The sequence below is a fragment of the Rhinoderma darwinii genome, chromosome 1 (assembly GCF_050947455.1).
Source record: "Rhinoderma darwinii isolate aRhiDar2 chromosome 1, aRhiDar2.hap1, whole genome shotgun sequence".
Taxonomy (NCBI): Eukaryota; Metazoa; Chordata; class Amphibia; order Anura; family Rhinodermatidae; genus Rhinoderma; species Rhinoderma darwinii.
In genome coordinates, this window is record NC_134687.1 from 60,390,778 (window position 1) to 60,410,078 (window position 19,301).

At 37.5% G+C, this 19,301-nt stretch overlaps 1 protein-coding gene across 2 annotated transcripts in view; it reads right to left on the reverse strand.

Moving 5' to 3' along the window:
- Positions 1 to 253: 253 nt before the first annotated feature.
- ARAP2 (ArfGAP with RhoGAP domain, ankyrin repeat and PH domain 2) overlaps positions 254 to 19,301 on the reverse strand; it is a 325,755-nt gene continuing 306,707 nt past the window's right edge. For both annotated transcript variants that reach the window (XM_075858963.1, XM_075858955.1), the window contains exons 32-33: positions 6,341 to 6,463; positions 254 to 1,265 (exon numbers count right to left, since the gene is read on the reverse strand). In XM_075858963.1, coding sequence (XP_075715078.1) covers positions 951 to 1,265; positions 6,341 to 6,463 — 438 coding nt within the window. In that variant the 3' untranslated portion in view covers positions 254 to 950. The remainder of the gene's footprint in view (positions 1,266 to 6,340; positions 6,464 to 19,301) is intronic.

Here is a 19,301-nt window from a genome sequence, read left to right on the forward strand (position 1 = left end):
ACGCGCCGCTGTCAAATGACGGCGCGTAAATAGACGCCCGCGTCAAAGAAGTGACCTGTCACTTCTTTGGCCGTAATTGGAGCCGTTATTCATTGACTCCAATGAATAGCAGCGCCAATTACGCCCGTAATTGACGCGGCGTTCAAGCGCCTGCACATGCCGTTACGGCTGAAATTACGGGGATGTTTTCAGGCTGAAACATCCCCGTAATTTCAGCCGTAACGGACGCCCTCGTGTGAACATACCCTTACAGTCTCTCAGCCTACCTGTGAAACTCCATGAGTCTGAGAGGTGAGGGGATGAGCAGCATGGGACATTTGCTTGGATCAGAGCATACTGCAGAGTTCTGACACCACAACAGGAAAAGCTCAGTCATAGAGAGCAAATTAACATTTATTAAAAGCAGCCGACCATTTCAGCTTGCACTAAATCCAATATACTTCTATAGCTGCTATTTTTTGTCTTGTAACCGTGTACTTATCCTGTTCTAAATAGCAGTTTTTACATAGTGCAGAACCTGTCAATTAAATATAATTGATACATCTGCAAAGTTAATTTAATTTAGTAGAGGGCATGTTGATCCTCTATCAAATTCTTGGTCCTTTATTCATCGTTTAACATTACTATGAAAATTTCTTCAACTTAGATTAAAATTAAGACACATAATGGGTTATGTGGGTTACCATATCTGTTGACTTTACAAACTATCTTTATATATCCATTTTTGCACTTTATTAAAAAATAAGTTCAATAATATCTGAAATATTTTCACCAGCATTATAATCTGCAATAAATAGCCAACACCTTAAAAAAGGATAGGAATTAAAGTTATGATATTCAGGTTTCTTACATATTTTTCAGCAGATTAAAAAATGATTATTATAAAGGAACCCCTTTGTTCCTACAAGCATCATTTCTAGTCCGTTGTATTAGGTTGAGAATTGCTTGTATTATTCTCTTTTAGTCTTGTCTTTTTTGCTTTTCTGAAGGACCAGGTTTAGCTCCTTTATAACATTCTGGGGCAGTTGTGTGTGGGATGTCAAGTCCTTGTTCAACTGATCAGCCGTATTGTGTAGTCCCTTGACATTCATTGTTTGTATTTTTCTCATATCTTCACTATAATTCTTAGGCCTGTCAAGGTCAACCAAACTGTAGCGCTTCTGGTTACTAAGCCTTTCTTCTTCTTTATAGTCGAAAGCATCCACAATCATAGACAGCCTCTGTTGTACTGTGCTGAGTTCTTCATGTTTTATTGTTCCACCTGGCTTTAGATTGATAAAAATAAACATACAAAAATCTATACAGTATATTAGCACAAACAAAAAACAATTAAGATTAAATGCGGTATATAGTATACCATGAAATTGCTATTAATTTTTTTTTTTTTTATATGTGTATAATAGTGATAATATGAATAACAGAAAAATCAGCTTTAATTAACCTAAACTTATGTATTAAGGAATTGCTCAGACAGTCATTTCAGTTGCTATTTTTGATATCTACAGCAAATTCCCTGCCGATCAACTGTCCTAAAAATGCATTATCAGATTGCTCCTATTTGCTAAAGGGCATTCCCCCTTAAGAAGTTAATGGCATATTGCTAGGATATGACATCAGTGTCCGAATCGTGGGAGTCAGAACAATGTGAGCCCAGCCGATTGATAAAACTATGTAGCAGTGGCACTATGAAAGCCCCTTGTCCCACATTAACACCAAACTAAAAAAAAATAACAGGATAAAAATAGTCCCACAGTGTTAGTCTTTATGATTTTTTGCATGTTCCTAAGGCAGTCTTTAAATAATTTCCCCCTGATCTCTTCTGTTTGTGTTTGGCAGATGGCTGAGTGGGCAGGGGGTAGCGAGGGGTGGGTTCAAGCTTCTTTCTCTCTTATTGCAGACCATGTAAAAGGAGAGGCTCCTGCTGCAGCCAGTTGTCTGACAGCAAGACATAGGATTGTGAGGAGGAGGTGAAAATGGCTGAACTCTTGGGAAACATAAAAAATAATCAAAATTTTAGGAATTTATTTGAACCCTCTAAGGACTCTGGGCAGTGTTCCCTATAAGGTGCGCGGCCGCTTACCTTCCACAGTCCGCCCGCTCATTACATTTTAAAGCCCACGCACGGTCACGGGCAGCGGGCGGATACAGTGGCGTCGCTAGCACCGGAGGGGGTTCCGGTGCTAGTGACAGCCACATTCAAATGCATGTGCGTCCTCAGGACACAGATACAAATTAATACTATAGGCTGCAGGCCACATTAGGCCTGCAGCCTATAAGGCGCTGGGAAGACTCCGTCTGCAGGCTGTCGTGATGACGTCACATCATGATGGTCTGCACATGCGTCCCGCCCGATAGGCATTGTAGCGCCTCGTCCGTCATGAGAGCGGGGCAAGGTAAATACAATCTTTTTTTTTTTAGGGTGCTGTGTGGTAATATACAGGGGAGGATTGCTGCTTAGCACTATATACAAAGGCAAGGGGGAGCTATGTAGCAGTATTTACAAGGGGAGGGGGGCTGTGTGGCAGTATATACAAGAGGAGGGGAATTGCTGTGTGGCAGTATATACAAGGGGAGGGTTATTGCGGTGTGGCAGTATGTACAAGGGGAGGGGGGTTTCTGTGTGGCAGTATATACAAGGGAAGGGGGGATTGCTGTGTGGCAGCATATACAAGGGGAGGGGGATTGCTATGTGGCAGTATATACAAGGGGAGGGGGTTGCTGCGTGGCAGTATATACAAGGGGAGGGGGATTGCTGTGTGGCAGTATGTACAAGGGATGGGGGGATTGCTGTTTGGCAGTATATACAACGAGAGGGAGATTGCTGTGTGGCAGTATATACAAGGAGAGGGAGATTGCTGTGTGGCAGTATATACAAGGGGAGGGGTATTGGTGTGTGGCAGTATATACAAGGGGAGGGGTATTGGTGTGTGGCAGTATATACAAGGGGGCCGTATGGCATTATTTACAGTGGGGCTGCATGGCGCTATCTACATGGGGATGTTTGGTGCTATCTACACTGGGGGCTGTGTGCCAATATCTACAGGGGGGGTCTATGTGGCACTATCTACAGGGGGTTCTGTGTGGCACTATCTACAGGAGATCTGTGTGGCACTATCTACAGGGGGATTTGTGTGGCGCTATCTACAGGGGGTATGTGTGATGCTATCTACAGGGGGGTCTGAGTAGCACTATCTGAAGGGGGCTGTGTGTGACGCTATCTACAGGGGTCCTGTGTGATGCTATCTACAGGGGCTGTGTGTGGCACTATCTACAGGGGGATTTGTGTGGCGCTATCTACAGGGGGTCTGTGTGATGCTACCTGCAGAGGGGGTCTGAGTAGCACTATCTAAAGGGGGCTGTGTGTGGCAGTATCTACAGGGAGGGGGTGTGACACTATCTACAACGGTCCTGTGTGACGCTAGCTACAGGGGCTGTGTGTGGTGCTATTTACAGGGGGTCTGTGTGCCGCTATCTATAGGGGCAGTGGTATAATGAGGGATTCTTTCATTGATGCCTATAATTGGTGTTTACAACTGTCTATTTTACTGGTCGACTTGTAATATTATAGTATTTGAAAAACAAATTAAAACTAATTTAGAATAAGTTTTCTTCTCTTATTTAGTCGCTATATTAGCGTTACTGGGGAATTACTTTTGGTCACCAGATCGCCCACCATTGATGGAGACTCGCCCTGCTCCCTAACTGCCCCGCTCAGGAGCTGCCAAGAATTAGAGGGAACATTGACTGTACAAATGCAGCAAGAATTAATATGGATAGTATTTTTTAGGTTTTAGTACTTTTGCGCAATAAAAACATGTTTTATGGAAAAATAGTAATTTTTGTGTTGCTGCATTTTGAAATCCATAACTTTTATTTTTCCATTGACATAGCCTTATGAAGGCCTGTTTTTTTTTTTGCATGTCGACACATAATTTATTGATTAGCTTTTATTTTATTTTTTTGGGTGGAATACAAAATAAACAGTCATTTATTATAAGATTATAAGCAAGATAAGTAGCTATATTTGTTCTGTGGGTCGATATGATTGTGGCGGTACCAAATATGTATTTTCTAAATGGTAAACAATTTTTTAAGAAAAAAAAAAAAATCAAACATTTTTAATTAAAAAAAGGGGTTTCTTTTTTTTTTTGGAAGGGGACTTTTTGTTTAAAAAAACTTTATTTAACATCTTGTTTTTCGTCCCACTAGGGTACTTGAAGCAGCGACTAGTTTCATCGTTTGTAGAATGCTTTGAAAAACATAGCATTCCAAAGCATTATTTCCTGTCAGTGTTAGGGTATGTGCACATGATAACGGCATTTACGTCTGAAATTACGGAGCTGTTTTCAGGAGAAAACAGTTCCGTTATTTCAGACGTAATTGCATGTACTCGCGTTTTGCGAGGCGTCATTTACGGCCGTAATTTGGAGCTGTTCTTCATTGGAATCAATGAAAAACGGCTCAAATTACGTCTCAAGAAGTGTCCTGCACTTCTTCTGACGAGCCGTCTTTTTTACGCGTCGTCGTTTGACAGCGACGCGTAAATGACAGGTCGTCAGCACAGTACGTCGGCAAACCCATTCAAATGAATGGGCAGATGTTTGCCGACGTATTGGAGCCGTATTTTCAGACGTAAATCGTGGCATGAAACGCCTCGTTTACGTCTGAAAATAGGTCGTGTGAACCCAGCCTTACAGTGACATTCAACCTAATAGGCCGATACAGATGGCAAACCTGGGGGCCTTTATTAGGGTCCCAAGCTGCCATAATTACCCTTTGTCGCCCTGCAATCAACTTGCAATCGAGTCCTCTTCCTCTGTCAAACACCTTAGGTGCTGGGGTCGCTAGTGACTGCATCATTTAAGGGGTTAAACAACTAAGGGGAGTTATCTCGCTTCCCGGAAGTTGCAGCAGGGGCATAACTGTTTATTATAGCTGCGATCCCGCTGCCGATGGCATCTCTGAGGACTCCTGCCAGCGATGTATTGTTATGGCAATGGACATCAAGGGGTTGAAATTTTGCAACATGTTATAAATTTTTAGTTCCTTTAAAGAGATTCTGTCATAAGATTTTAGGTTAAAGAGGCTCTGTCACCAGATTTTGCAACCCCTATCTGCTATTGCAGCAGATCGGCGCTGCAATGTAGATTACAGTAACGTTTTTATTTTTAAAAAAAGAGCATTTTTGGCCAAGTTATGACCATTTTCGTATTTATGCAAATGAGGCTTGCAAAAGTACTACTGGGCGTGTTGAAAAGTAAAAGTCCAAGTGGGCGTGTATTATGTGCATACATCGGGGCGTGTTTACTACTTTTACTAGCTGGGCGTTGTGTATAGAAGTATCATCCACTTCTCTTCAGAACGCCCAGCTTCTGGCAGTGCAGATCTGTGACGTCACTCACAGGTCCTGCATCGTGTCGGCACCAGAGGCTACAGATGATTCTGCAGCAGCATCGGCGTTTGCAGGTAAGTCCATGAAGCTACTTACCTGCAAATGCTGATGCTGCTGCAGAATCAACTGTAGCCTCTGGTGCAGACACGATGCAGGACCTGTGAGTGACGTCACAGATCTGCACTGCCAGAAGCTGGGCGTTCTGAAGAGAAGTGGATGATACTTCTCATCAGAAAGCCCAGCTAGTAAAAGTAGTAAACACGCCCCGATGTACGCACATAATACACGCCCAGTTGTACTTTTACTTTTCAACACGCCCAGTTGTACTTTTGCAAGCCTCATTTGCATAAATACGAAAATGGTCATAACTTGGCCAAAAATGCTCGTTTTTTAAAAATAAAAACGTTACTGTAATCTACATTGCATCGCCTATCTGCTGCAATAGCAGATAGGGGTTGCAAAATCTGGTGACAGAGCCTCTTTAAGTGTGATAACCCCTGTAATGTATTAGTGTAAATTAATCACAAACATGTCATCTCTTTAGAACTACTCAGTTGTGAATTTTATTCCACATATCTGATCCTCAAATCTTTGTTAGACCTGAACTATCAATGATTGCACTAAATGCAAGTGTTACAGCACTGGTTAAAAAAAATGTAAAGGATTGCACTATAATATACATTATTAAGTTTCCCTAATATGTAATTATTAGTTATTGTAGTGGTTCACCCAAACAGAATCAGAATGATATTATTCAGTCTTTTTGTACAAGAACTAGCTATTCATCATGCAGGGAGCCAGTCTACTCTTGACTTGAAGCACTTAATTGATATTATTATCCGCACAGATGTAGATGTGGTGTAATTTAGTATATTTCTATTACCAAGTACATAATTAGTCAGACAAAGAACTAAAAAGAGGTTTGAATATAATAAACCAGAGGCTTACTGTTGGGGTATGCGATCTTCCAGTGTTGCTCTTTACGACTTTCTCACAATAGTCTCTAATCTGCATCTGTTTAGCTATTACATTGTGTTCATTTCTTCTTCTAGGAAATAAATCGCCAGAATGCTGCAGGAGATAATATTGTTATATATGTAAAATACTGTTTTTTCCCAAACTTCATTAAAAGTTAGTTCAAGACTGCCTTAAAGGTATTGTCTCATGCAGGCAATCCTGTTCGTAAGCCATATAAGCGTATATAGATGTCATAGAGGAAGGGTCATTTGTTTGGGACCCCCTTTAAGATTGAGAACAGAAAGATACTCTGTAATGGTGACTCCTGCTCTCGCAGACTCTGCCATCAATGTATTACATGAGTTGCCATTTATTTAATGGCTGCTATGCAATGCTACATTTCACTGCAGGGGAAATATCTGGCCAAATGAGGACTCACGTCCGGCCCCTTAAAAAAAAAGGTTGTCTTCATGAGACAACCCATTTAACAGACAGACAACATTTGTGGCATTCGATTTAGGGTTCTTGGTTAGAAAGATCATACAATCTGCAGTATAGTCAATGGGACCGGAGGAGTGATGCATCTCAGATATTCTGTGTTATTTTATATATTAGAGTCATACACAAATATATAAAACTCACCTGTAAAGCTAGAGAACCTTCAGAAAGGCTGCCCAAAATGAAGTGTTAACACAAAATCTAAGTATTTATTACTGGATTTTTGGACTTTTGGAATTACTGGATACTGGCTTAACCCGTTAGTGACCACCAATAAGCCTTTTCACGGCGGCCTCTAACGCACTTTATTCCAATGCATATGCCTTTTCACGGCGCTGCATCGAAATAAATAAACAAAGCAGGGAGCCGTTAAATCTCCATGCTCTCGGCTACCTTCACCCTGCTCGAACGGGCGAGATCGATATCAGTATCGATCTCGACAGTTTAACCCCTCAGATGCGGCGATTACTAGTGAGCGAAGCATCTGAGTGGTTTTGGCGAGAGGGAGCTCCCTCTCTCACCCCACCGGCATCCTGCATGAGATTGCAGAGTGCCGGTGTCTTCTATTGCAAATGCCTGTACATTTTGCATGGACGGGCACTAATACACTGCAATACAGAAGTATTGCAGTGTAATATAAAAGTGATCGGACGATCACATAGTGAAGTCCCCTAGTGGGACTAGTGAAAAAGTAAAAAAAAAGTTTAATAAAGTTAATTTAAAAAAAAATAAGTGAAAAAAAAAAATGAAAAACCCACTTTTTCCCCTTAGAAAAATGCTTTAGTATCAATAACACATATTTGTTATCGCCGCATCAATAATGACTCCAACTAAGAAGTTATTACATTATTTAACCCGCACGGTGAACAATGACAAGACAATGCAAAAATTGCTGCCTTACGTTTGATAAAAAGTCATCAAAAAGTCACATCTACTCCAAAATGTTACCGATATAAACTATAAGTCATCCCGCAAAAAAAAATGCCCTGATACAATTGCATCGGCGGTAAAATAAAACAGTTATGGCTCTTCAAATTTGGAGACACAAAAACAAATAACTTTGAAACAAAAGTGTTTTTTCTGTGCAAAAGTAGTATCAACCCGCTGAATAAAGTTATTGTCTTATTTATACCACACGGTAAACAAAGTACATTTAGGACGTAAAAAAAAAAAAGTGGCAAAATGGCTGATTTTTTTCTATTCCCCCCCAAAAAAGTTAATAAAAGTTAATCAATAAATTCTATGTACCCCAAAATTGTGCTATTAAAAAAGACAACTTTTCCTGCAAAAACCAAGACCTTATGCAGCTAAGTCGACGCAAAAATAAAAAAGTTATAGCTTTTTTATGAGACGATGGAAAAACGTAAAATATAGCTCGGTCATTAAGGCCTAAAATAGGCTGGTCATTAAGGGGTTAAAGGAATTTCACTGTATTGACTTTCTTCTATTTTTCAGTTTATAAATTGCATGCACTGGAGCAAGTTAATTTCCTCCCTGAGTCTGTGAGAAATATAGCTGTTGAGTACTTCTGCAATCAAGATAGAAGTTTTAAGTTTCAAACACAGCACAAAGCAAGGATTGTAGGTGTCAAAATGTAGAGCCAACCAAACACCTTAGGCCTTAGCAAGTAAACAAGGAATATTCACAATAATGTTTAATTTATACACAATCTTCTGTGATGAAAAGTATTCAAATTATAAAGCAACAATAGAGGTAGCATACCTATGCTTTGAGATTACTTTTCAAAATAAGCTGTCATATGTGTGTACATGATGAAAAACACTATTTCGGTCCATTATATGACTGTATTTTGCATTATTTAGCAGTTTTTCCCTCTGCAGGCTTTATCTCTAATGTTCAGTTTTCTCTGAGCTAGTAGGTGGTACTAACTGCTATCATATCTTCTGTACACTTCACACATAGAGAAGATGAGAATCCTGCTCTCCTGTCTATATCTATCACATACTGTAGATATAAAGCAGCTGCAGCAATGTGGAGGATGTTATACAGCAAATATGATCAATGTAGCTGCAAATCCAGCACTGGGGTGAGATATAAATCTTACTATGAGCAGTTTCAGCACATCTGTCTGCATTTTTCTCCTTTTCTCACTCTGTTCCCTTCTACTTCTTCCATCTCCCCTCTCCATAGACTTCTATGGGCAGTTGTAACCTAATCCCTCAGTAAGCTGGGAGTCCGTTTAGTCTAAGACCAGACTGAGAAAGCAGTGAAGTCAGAGTGAGTGAACAGTTAGGAGGGAGGAAGAGGGGGAGTAGGAAGGAGCTTGATAAGTAAAGAAAAATAAAAAATATTCTAATAAGATAAACTACAAACTTTCTTATAATTTTTTATACTATTGATTTATGCAAAGTTTGTTCAAAGTGCAGTGACTACTTAAATATATTTAAAGGGTATATCCACCTTTGCAACAATGTTAATGTTTCAATACATCTAAAATAAAAAACAAGAAAGCAAATTTGCAAATAGAGATTGTTAAAAATATCCCTTTGTTTTGTGTATTCAGCTCCTATACCAGACCTATGTGTTTCCACAAACTACACACAAATCATGCATTGTCTGCATACAAACAGCTTTTGGTAAACTTGGGTAAGACATAATAAACTCATAGATTGTAAGCTCTCGCGCTCAGGGTGCACTTTCCTTTTGTACCAGTCTATCAGCTTTTATTGTTCATTCATGTCATATATTTAAAACCCCCTGTATTTCATATGTGCAGCAGCCTGGTAGTTAATAGAGCTATAAAATACAGTAAGTAATGATAATAATAGTATGCTCCACACTTCCTCTGGAGACAATTCATGAAAATGTCAAGTAAAATAAATTAACTCAACTTTCACTATTAGTTTTAAGGACCATATAATGAGTAGTGCTGAATACTGTAATTGAGTGGTTAAAACCAATGGCCTTTGAGATGTTAAAAAAGGGTTCTGAATTTATTAGTCTAAATCGACTAAATAGTTTTAATTATTAGAGGAAAAAGGGAAGTAACTTTGGAATATATAAAACATATTCTACAGTCTCTTGAAAGTACCCAACAATGTAAACAATAGATATTTTCATTCTGATTACAATGGATATATTCACGGAGATGTATACTTAAGCATGGACATGACTACAGTGGTCCACATGTTACAGGTGACCTATCACCTCTTCTGACATGTCTATTTTAGTAAATAATTGTATTCCCCATGAAATAACAATGCTAGATTACTTTTTTTTTTTTTTAGAACACTGCCTTATGCTGTTCCTCTGTCATACCATTTGAAAATGTATAAATAAATTTACACGTAGGTGTTAAGATTCCCTTTGTCAATTGGGTGTGTCCCTAAATGGACTGACATTGTTAGCACCAATTGGACAGTGTCAAAGTGTGAAGAGACATGTCCCATTGACAATGGGGAATGCTAACACCCAGTAGTCAATGTATTCATACATTTCCATGAAGAATAACAGAGGAACATCACAGTTTTGTAAACAGATTCTCCAGAATTATTATTTTATGAGGAATGCAAGCATTTACTAAAATCATTAATGTCACTAAGACCAAGGGGCACTTTGGAGACCACTATTAAGGTTGAGGGGCATTTTGTTTGGTACGGCTATTTTTGAGGGCACTATAGGGGAGAACTATTACTGTTGGGGGTACTCTGCTAGGCACAATTAGTTTAGGGGCACTATGGGGGCACTATTTCTGTCAGGGGCACTATTTACTTCCCAAAATTATTTTTCGGTGGAACTTCGTGATCATTTTTACTCTCAGCTTGGCACAGTTATTTTTAAAGACCACTATATCTGTGGCACTTTTACTGTCAGGGTGACTATTTACCTGGCACAATTATTTTGAGGGCTATTATATGTGCCACTTATTACTATAGGGATACTATGTGTGGCACCAGCTGCTGTAACGGACACTGTGTGGTACTATTATTTTTTATTTCTGGAGTAGATTATTTCGGGGTATTGGACAGCACAACAGGCACAGTTTTTAGAGTAGCAGCAGGATAACACTGTTAAAAAGGGCCAGTAGGATTGGAAGTTTGTGTAAAGAACGTGGGGATGTAATATGAAAATGAGGAACCAAAGATGTCCATGCCCGAAACTTTGCAGAGATAGGTCATGGGTGGTAGAAGTCATCATGGTTGTCTTTGCTGATTGAAAAGGAACGGGGAAAAAAATTACTATAATCAGAGAAGACACCACCTGTAAATCACTGAATGTCATTATTTATTCTGCCTGTGATTGCGTCTGATAAGTACTGGATTCACTCGTATTGGTGTGTATGAGATGATAGTGGTATTATTTGGGAACTGTATTACCATATACAGATTAGTGTTTATGACAGGGGCAAAGCATTTGGCGGTTGTGCTGATGCGGGGCAAATATTTTTGGATACAGATTCCAGGTTTTACAGCACTGAATTTAATAATAAAGTTATCCAGGCAAAATGTACTGAGGAGGATGTGGATCTAAGCTTTTCATATGTTAAATAATTTTCCTTATAGCTGTGCTGTCTAATATAAATATAGAATAAAAGAAACACCTTGGGGCTTGTGCCACTGATCTATTAACCCCTTCAGGACTGAGCTTGTTTTGGCCTTCAGGACGAAGCCGATTTTTCAAATCTGACATATGTCACTTTATATAAAAAATAAACTGGTTATGGCTAAACCATACCCAATAAACATACCCAAAAATGCAATATACATATAGCACGGTGCCATTTCTGAAAAGGATATACAAAACAAAAAAGAAAAAGAAAAAAATCCAGAAATATATCAAAGCACTCTCAGGTAAATACAAATTTATAATAAATTATTTTTATTTAAACCTCCGAAAATTTTCGGATATATAAATATATACATACAAAATTTAAAAAAATTCCCTGGCCAGGAAAGGATAACATGTGATCTAATACACCTTAATATATTAATTAAGTCACTTATATGATAAATATACATATGTTCTCCCTAAGCATAGGGATAGATAATACATTTGGAACAATCGCTAGGTTGTATTCACACTTGCGTTTTTTAACAAAATGTATTTAAATACATTTTGTTAAAAAACGCAAGTGTGAATACAACCTAGCGATTGTTCCAAATGTATTATCTGTCCCTATGCTTAGGGAGAACATATGTATATTTATCATATGTCACTTTATGTGGTAATAACTTCGGAATGCTTTTACCTATCCAAGTGATTCTGAGACTGTTTTCTCGTGACATACTTTATGTTAGTGAAAAAATTTGGCTGATAAATTCAATAATTATTTGTAAAAAACACCAAGATTGGGGGGAAATTTGCAAAAATTAGCATTTTTCTAAATTAAAATGTATCTACTTGTAAAACAGATAGTAATACCACACAAAATACTTACTAGTTTACATTTCCCATATGTCTACTTTATGTTTGCATCGTTTTTTTTAACATTATTTTATTTTTGTAGGACATTACAAGGCTTAGAACTTTAGCATCGATTTCTCATATTTTCAATAAAATTTCAAAAGGCACCCCTCAAAGTATTCACAACAGCATTTTAACCCTTTAGGCATTTCACAGCAAATAAATCAAAGTAGAGGTGAAATTTATAAATTTCATTTTTTTTTTGCCAAAATTCATTTGTAATACATTTTTTTCTGTACCACAGAAGGCTTTACCCGAGAAATGCAACTCAATATTTATTGCCCAGATTCTGTCATTTTTAGAAATATCCTACATGTGGCCCTAGTGTGCTAATGAACTGAAACACAGGCCTCAGAAGCAAAGGAGCACCTAGTGGATTTTGGGGCCACCTTTTTATAGAATATATTTTAGGCACCATGTCAGGTTCGAATAGGTCTTGTGGTGCCAAAACAGTAAAGACCCCCCAAAAGTGACCCCATTTTGGAAAGTAATCCCCTCAAGGAATTTATCTAGGGGTATAGTTAGCATTTTGAACACACAGTTTTTTTGCTACATTTATTTGAATTAGTATGTGAAGATGAAAATCGACTTTTTTTCTCCAAAAACATAATTTTTTAAAATTTTTACAAGGAATAAAGTAGAAAAAACACCACAACATATGTAAAGCAGTTTCTTCCAATTATAGCAATACCCAATATGTGGTAATAAACTGCTGTTTGGACCCACAGCAGGGCTCAGAAGAGAAGGAGCATCATTTGGATTTTGGATTTCTGATTTTGCTGGAATAGTTTTAAGTGCCGTGTCACGTTTGCAATGCACTGGAGGGATGAAAACAGTGGAAAACCCCCAAAGTGACCCCATTTTGGAAACTACACCCCTCAAGTAATTTTTATAAGGGTAAAGTTAGCATTTTGACCCCACAGTTGTTTTGCTGAATTCATTGGAATTCGTCTGTAAAGGTAAAAATCTACTTTCTTTCTGTAAAAACGTAGACATTTTAAATTTTTACAAGGAATAAAGGAGAAAAAGCACCCCAACATTTGTAAAACAATTTCTCCCGATTACATAAATACACCATACGTGCTAATAAACTGCTGTTTGGACCCACAGCGGAGCTTAGAAGGGAAGGAGTGCTATTTGGCATTTTGGAGCTCAAATTTAGCTGAAATGGTTTTCGGGTGTCATGTCACATTTGCAAAGCCCCTGAGGGACCAAAACAGTGGAAGCCCCCCAAAAGTAACCCCATTTGGGAAACTATACCACTTAAGGAATCTATCTAGGGGTATAGTGAACATTTAGATCCCACAGGTCTTTTGCAGAATTTATTATAATTAGGCCGTCAAAATAAATATCAACAAAATTTCCAATAAAAGGTTGAATTTTTTCAATTTCACAAAGGATAATAGAGGAAAAAGCAGCCAACATTTGTAAAGCAATTTCTCCCGAATACGTCAATACCCCACATGTGGTCATAAATGTTTTTTCATTAGAAAGTAATTAACCCTTTCTGGACTGATCCATATTTTGCTTTTTCTTTTTCGTTTTTCCCTCCCCGCTTTCCGAGAGCCATATGTTTTTTATTTTTCCATCAATAGAGTGGTGTGAGGGCTTATTTTTTGTGGGACCATCTGTAGTTTTCATTGGTACCATTTTGGGGTACATGTGATTTTTGTTATCACTTTTAATTCAATTTTTCAGCAAGCAAGGTCACCAAAAAACATAAATTCTGACAATGTTTTTTTTTGTTTTTTTACGGCATTCACCCTGGGCTATGAATGAACATTTTACTTTATTCTGAGGGGCTGTACAATTACCGCAATACCATATGTGTATAGGTGTTTTTTTTTGCAGTGTTTGCGCAATAAAATCACTTATTTATATAATAAATTCTTTTTTGTGTCACCATATTCTGAGAGCCATAACTTTTTTATTTTTCAGTCAAAAAAGCTGTGTAAGGGCTTGTTTTTTGCTGGACGGGTTGTAGTTTTTATTGGTACCATTTTGGCGGACATGCAACTTTTTGATCACTTTTTGTTGTATATTTTGGGAGGGGTGGTGACCAAACAATAGTGATTCTGGCTTTGTTTTTCGTTTATTTTATTTGCAGTGTTCACCATGTGGGAAAAATAATATTATAGTTTTATAGTTGGGGTCGTTACGAACGTGGTGATACCAAATATGTGTACTTTTTTTTTAACGTGTTCATTTTTTTCCTGTAACAAAAGACTTATTATAGGAAAAAAGCAGTTCTTGTTTATGTCACTTATAACTTTTATTTTTACACTTTTTTTAAGACATTTTTATTCTTTTTTTTTTACTTTTTTTACTTGTCCCACTAGGGGACATTTAGACTTGCAGCTCTGATCGCTGCTAGAATACATTACACTACCTACGTAGTGTAATGTATTCTAACTGTCATTGTGACTTTGACAGGAAGCCTACGAGGACCAGCCTCTGGCTGTTCCTCATAGGCTTCTGTACATGGCAGCCCAGAAGCCATTGTCTGATGTCCGGTTGCCATGGGTACCATCGCCAGCCCCCGTGATTTCACGTGTGGGCTGCCAATCTGAGCTAAACACTTTAAATGCGGTGATCGCAATCGAATGCTGCATTTAAGAGGTTAACTTCCGAAATCAGCAGCGATGTGCCACTGATCAGCAACAGGGAATGCAGGTCAGACAACCTGCACAGTTAACCGCCGCTGTGGTGTAGCACCACGCGGCGGTTAACTGTCAAAGCACTGACGTAACTGCACGTCGGGGTGCGCGAAGTTACTGCACATCTTGACGTGCATGAACGGCAAGGAGCGAGAAGGGGTTAATGCCTCTGACTAAAACAGAATGTCAAGGGAAATGACAAATACAGCACTCTGTAATATTGCTTTTCTGGTTTTGAAATTAGAAAGGTGCATACACAAATGTGTCAACCATTAGCTTTGCTTGAATTTGGTTAAGGACTCTAATTTCCCATGAAACAAATTCAATACAATATCGGGATATGCTAGAGAAATCCTTGACAGGCTGCAACTCATATCACAACCACTAGGTGGCCACAGATAGGCACATATAGCATAGACATATCATGACAAAGTATCGCAAAATCATGTTTTCTTTCAAAGCTGGTAATCTCACGCCATATATCTCAGGATATATTGGGATAAGAAAAAGTAATGAAAGAAAAATCTGTACATGCACAAATGGAGTTCGGCTGGCATCCTATCCTTAGACCCTGCATGATTTACATGGATTTACATATATACAATTTATCCTGTATACTATTGTAGTAAAAATATATAGTTGAGTCTGTATGTCCAGTAGCTATGACAACAAGAATAAAACATATCCATTGTTTTCAATTGATGTGTTCAGACAACTGGAAGATGCTAAATATCTATTTTACAGTTAAGTTTTATTTGAAAGTTAAAGTGTATTGTTTACTTTTTACCTTTTTCCATAAATCAATAGTGTATGCAAAGATAATGAACTTTGTAGTACACATACACACATACACACGTACCTGTGCACACACACGCGCGCGCGTGCACACCCACGCACTAAAAGTAGGTTGTGAACTGAAGTACTGGGTGCAGTGCTTCTGAGTGTGGGAGAACAACAAAATAGTAAGTGCCTGCCCCTTCTGGAGTTGAGCTAAGGAAAAATGTGTGCATTTAGTAGACAATTATTGGATGCAAAGGGGAAAACTGTGGAAAAAATATATTAAACTAGTAGCATTGTGGTCCTAAATACTGTTATCAGTCAGGTACACACACATAACGGATTATACATGGTATTTCATGACTAAATAACCTAAATATGTATATAATTGCCTGCATAAATCTATTTTAGAACACTGGGCAGTTAGCATGACATATGATGATAATTTTACATAGAGGGAGTGCATGTTTGAATAGACACTTTAAAGTGTACCTATCGTTGTAATAGTTTTTCAAATAAACCAGTAGTACATGTAAACACATGAAACCCAATTGTTATATATCAATTTAGCAGTCTGTTGTTCCCCTTCTCCTGCCTCTCTGTCAATGTTCAGAAACTTCTCAGCCCCCAAAATTCTTATTGTTAATACAGAAAATATAAGACAGAGAGGAAGGGGGAGTATGGGGATGCAGCTGCAGTTTCTCTCTGTGTTTCTGTAAGATTGCATGCTGTGAGAGGGGAGGGGTGAACAGAGGAAATATCTCACTGACTCAGAATGCAAAGCACAGAATAATCATTACACCAAAAAGAGCCCACCGATTTAGTAGGCATGGAGCGAGATATATGCACTTTCATTTATTTTAATGTGAAAGAATAAATGCACTTAAAGAAACCGGACATCCTCATCTTCAGTTCCTCAAATGCATGCATAAAACTAAGATAACATTTTCTTATTGAAATTATATAGAGTAATAAAATAAAAATGTACATTTGGTTTTAGTGAATACACTCATTCCTAAAATAAAGGTGAATAAACATCTAGAACATATTGTTTGCATATGTACTTAACCAGCATAGAAAATTATTTTGTTTTCCAGCATATATTTAATAGTATTTCAATAGAAATCATTATTTCTACCCTGGAAAAATGCAGAATAGAAATAGAGCAATACAATCCTGCATCATTTTGTAAGCTCGGACATCCAATAGAGAATGGTAAGAATTCCCCACCATGGTTATAAGGAGAGATACATCGATTTTTGCTTTTGCTTTGTTGTACAAAGTTGGTAACAATGGGAATTGAACATAGCTCTTTTCAACAACATTCATCAATATTCTTACACTTTAAGGATATCAGCACATATAGAAGAATTTAGGTCACACGTCATCATGCACAGTTTAGAAAGCAGTTTTATAGATAACTAAGTCTAAGACATCACTCTAGGATAACTGGTGCTCCATTTCACTGCCTTCAGAAAATAGAAAGAAAGACTGCAGAATCTGAATTATCTATACTTAAGCAAATAGACTTAAATATGCAGTGTAGATGAATCCCACACATCAAGGCTTCTGATATTCCTCAGAATACAATTTCATGTCGAAATAGCTGTTTTGACATACTTCCATGCAATCAAACTGATATTAACGCATTTCTCTGTCTCACTTTTCTTTTGGTGCTGTGCAGTATATAAAAATATTTATATATGATTTACTGCGAATTACGGCAACTCACTCGTCAGCAGAATTTCTAGAGCAATACTTATCTGCTTTTGTTAGCTTGATAAATTAAATAAATAAGAATACAGCAAATCAACAATTTTCTAAATCTCTGAATTACATGGCTTCATCTCAAAGAAAAAAACAAATCACTGTGTGCTGTCTGGTAACAAAAGAATGAAAAAAAGCTGAGACTATTCATTTGTTACTTTCATGTCAGTGTCAAAGAACATTGAGTATTATTAGTATTAATATGTTTTTTATTATATGTTGCTCCATATTTACCACAGCTGGGTATGCTAGAATATTTCATAAGTAATGACTATGAATTGTAGCCGAGATATGGGAGACAAACACAACAAAAATAAGTAAAGTAAGATGTTCCTTTTTTTTCTTTTTAAATGAATAGACTTTCCTCATTCTTGTCCAAATAATCTCAAATTATGTCTAAGATCAAATGAGAGATTCTTCCAAATCAGATTTTTAGATAGATTTTAGACCGTACAATGGAAATCCTATCATCTATCAAACCTTACTGAAATACTGATTCTTATTAGAGAGAATCAGCAGGAAGAAAACTAGATGTGTGGCTCAGGTTGGCGCGTACCCAAGTCATGTTCTAAGACTCCCGAGAGACATCGACTTACTAACTATAAAAATGGCACCTAAGTGATATTTATCTGCCTTTCAGAAGATACTGTAGATGCTTTCATTTTTTTTCCAGAGAGCATTACTTTAAAATAAATGTCACTCTTTTAACTCTAGTGTTGCTTTTCATTCAACATTCATTGCTAAGGCTGTGTTTACATCATGCTTTTTCATCTACGATTGACGTACACCAAGTGAAAAGCTCCCAATGTATTCATTAACCCCTTCCCTCCTTCCCTTCGGATTTTCACTTTTGTTCTTTCCTCCCCACCTTACAAAAGCTATAATTTTTTTATTTTTCCGTCGACATAGCCATATGAGGGCATGTTCTTTGCAGGACCAGTTGTAGTTTTTCATGGCACCATTTATTGCACTGCATAATGTACTGGAAAGCTGAAAATAAATTATTTGTGGGGGGAAATGGGCAAAAAAACTGTGATTACGCAATTTTTTGGGGGGTTTTGTTTTTATGGCATCTATCAGGCGTTAAAAACTACATATTCACCTTGTTCTTCAGGTTGATACGATTACGGCGATACCAAATTTATATGTTTTGTTTTATGTTTTACCACTTTTAAAAAAATAAAACTGTTTGCTAAATTAAAAAAATATTTTCTGTCGCCATGTTCTGAGAGCCATAACTTTTTAATTTTTCCATCAATTTATCGATGTGAGGGCTTAAATTTTGCGGGGCGAGCTGAAGTTTTTATTGATACCATAGAGGTAAATAATCCTGCAGGCTGTAACCCTGACCGGAGTTTGTCAACTGCCGCACAGCAAATATGGAAGCAATTGATAGCAGAGTGACCTCTATGTCCTGTCACATGATGAAGTGGAAGGCTGTTTTGCTGCTGAATGTGCGGAGTTTCACATAGAAACAAAACAAGGATATTATGAGCAAAGGCAAGATTTAATTATCCACTGGAGTTACCCTTTAACAAATTAAGCTTACCTTGTTAATTGACAAGTTGTATATTTTTGCATGGCTAAAATAACATCAACAATAGTAATAAAAAATTTACGTTTTTACTGACTCTTCTACCACAGACAGGAAGCACATAATTAATTTTTACTGTTGAACCTGGCATTTAGATAAAATAATATTTAATATGATGTTAATGACACTAAAATGTCAACGAACAAATAATCTAACACAAATATCTACAACTCTATGTAAAAAAACAAAACTAGGAATTTATATTTCTATCCAAATCTTTTAAGTCAATGTTTTT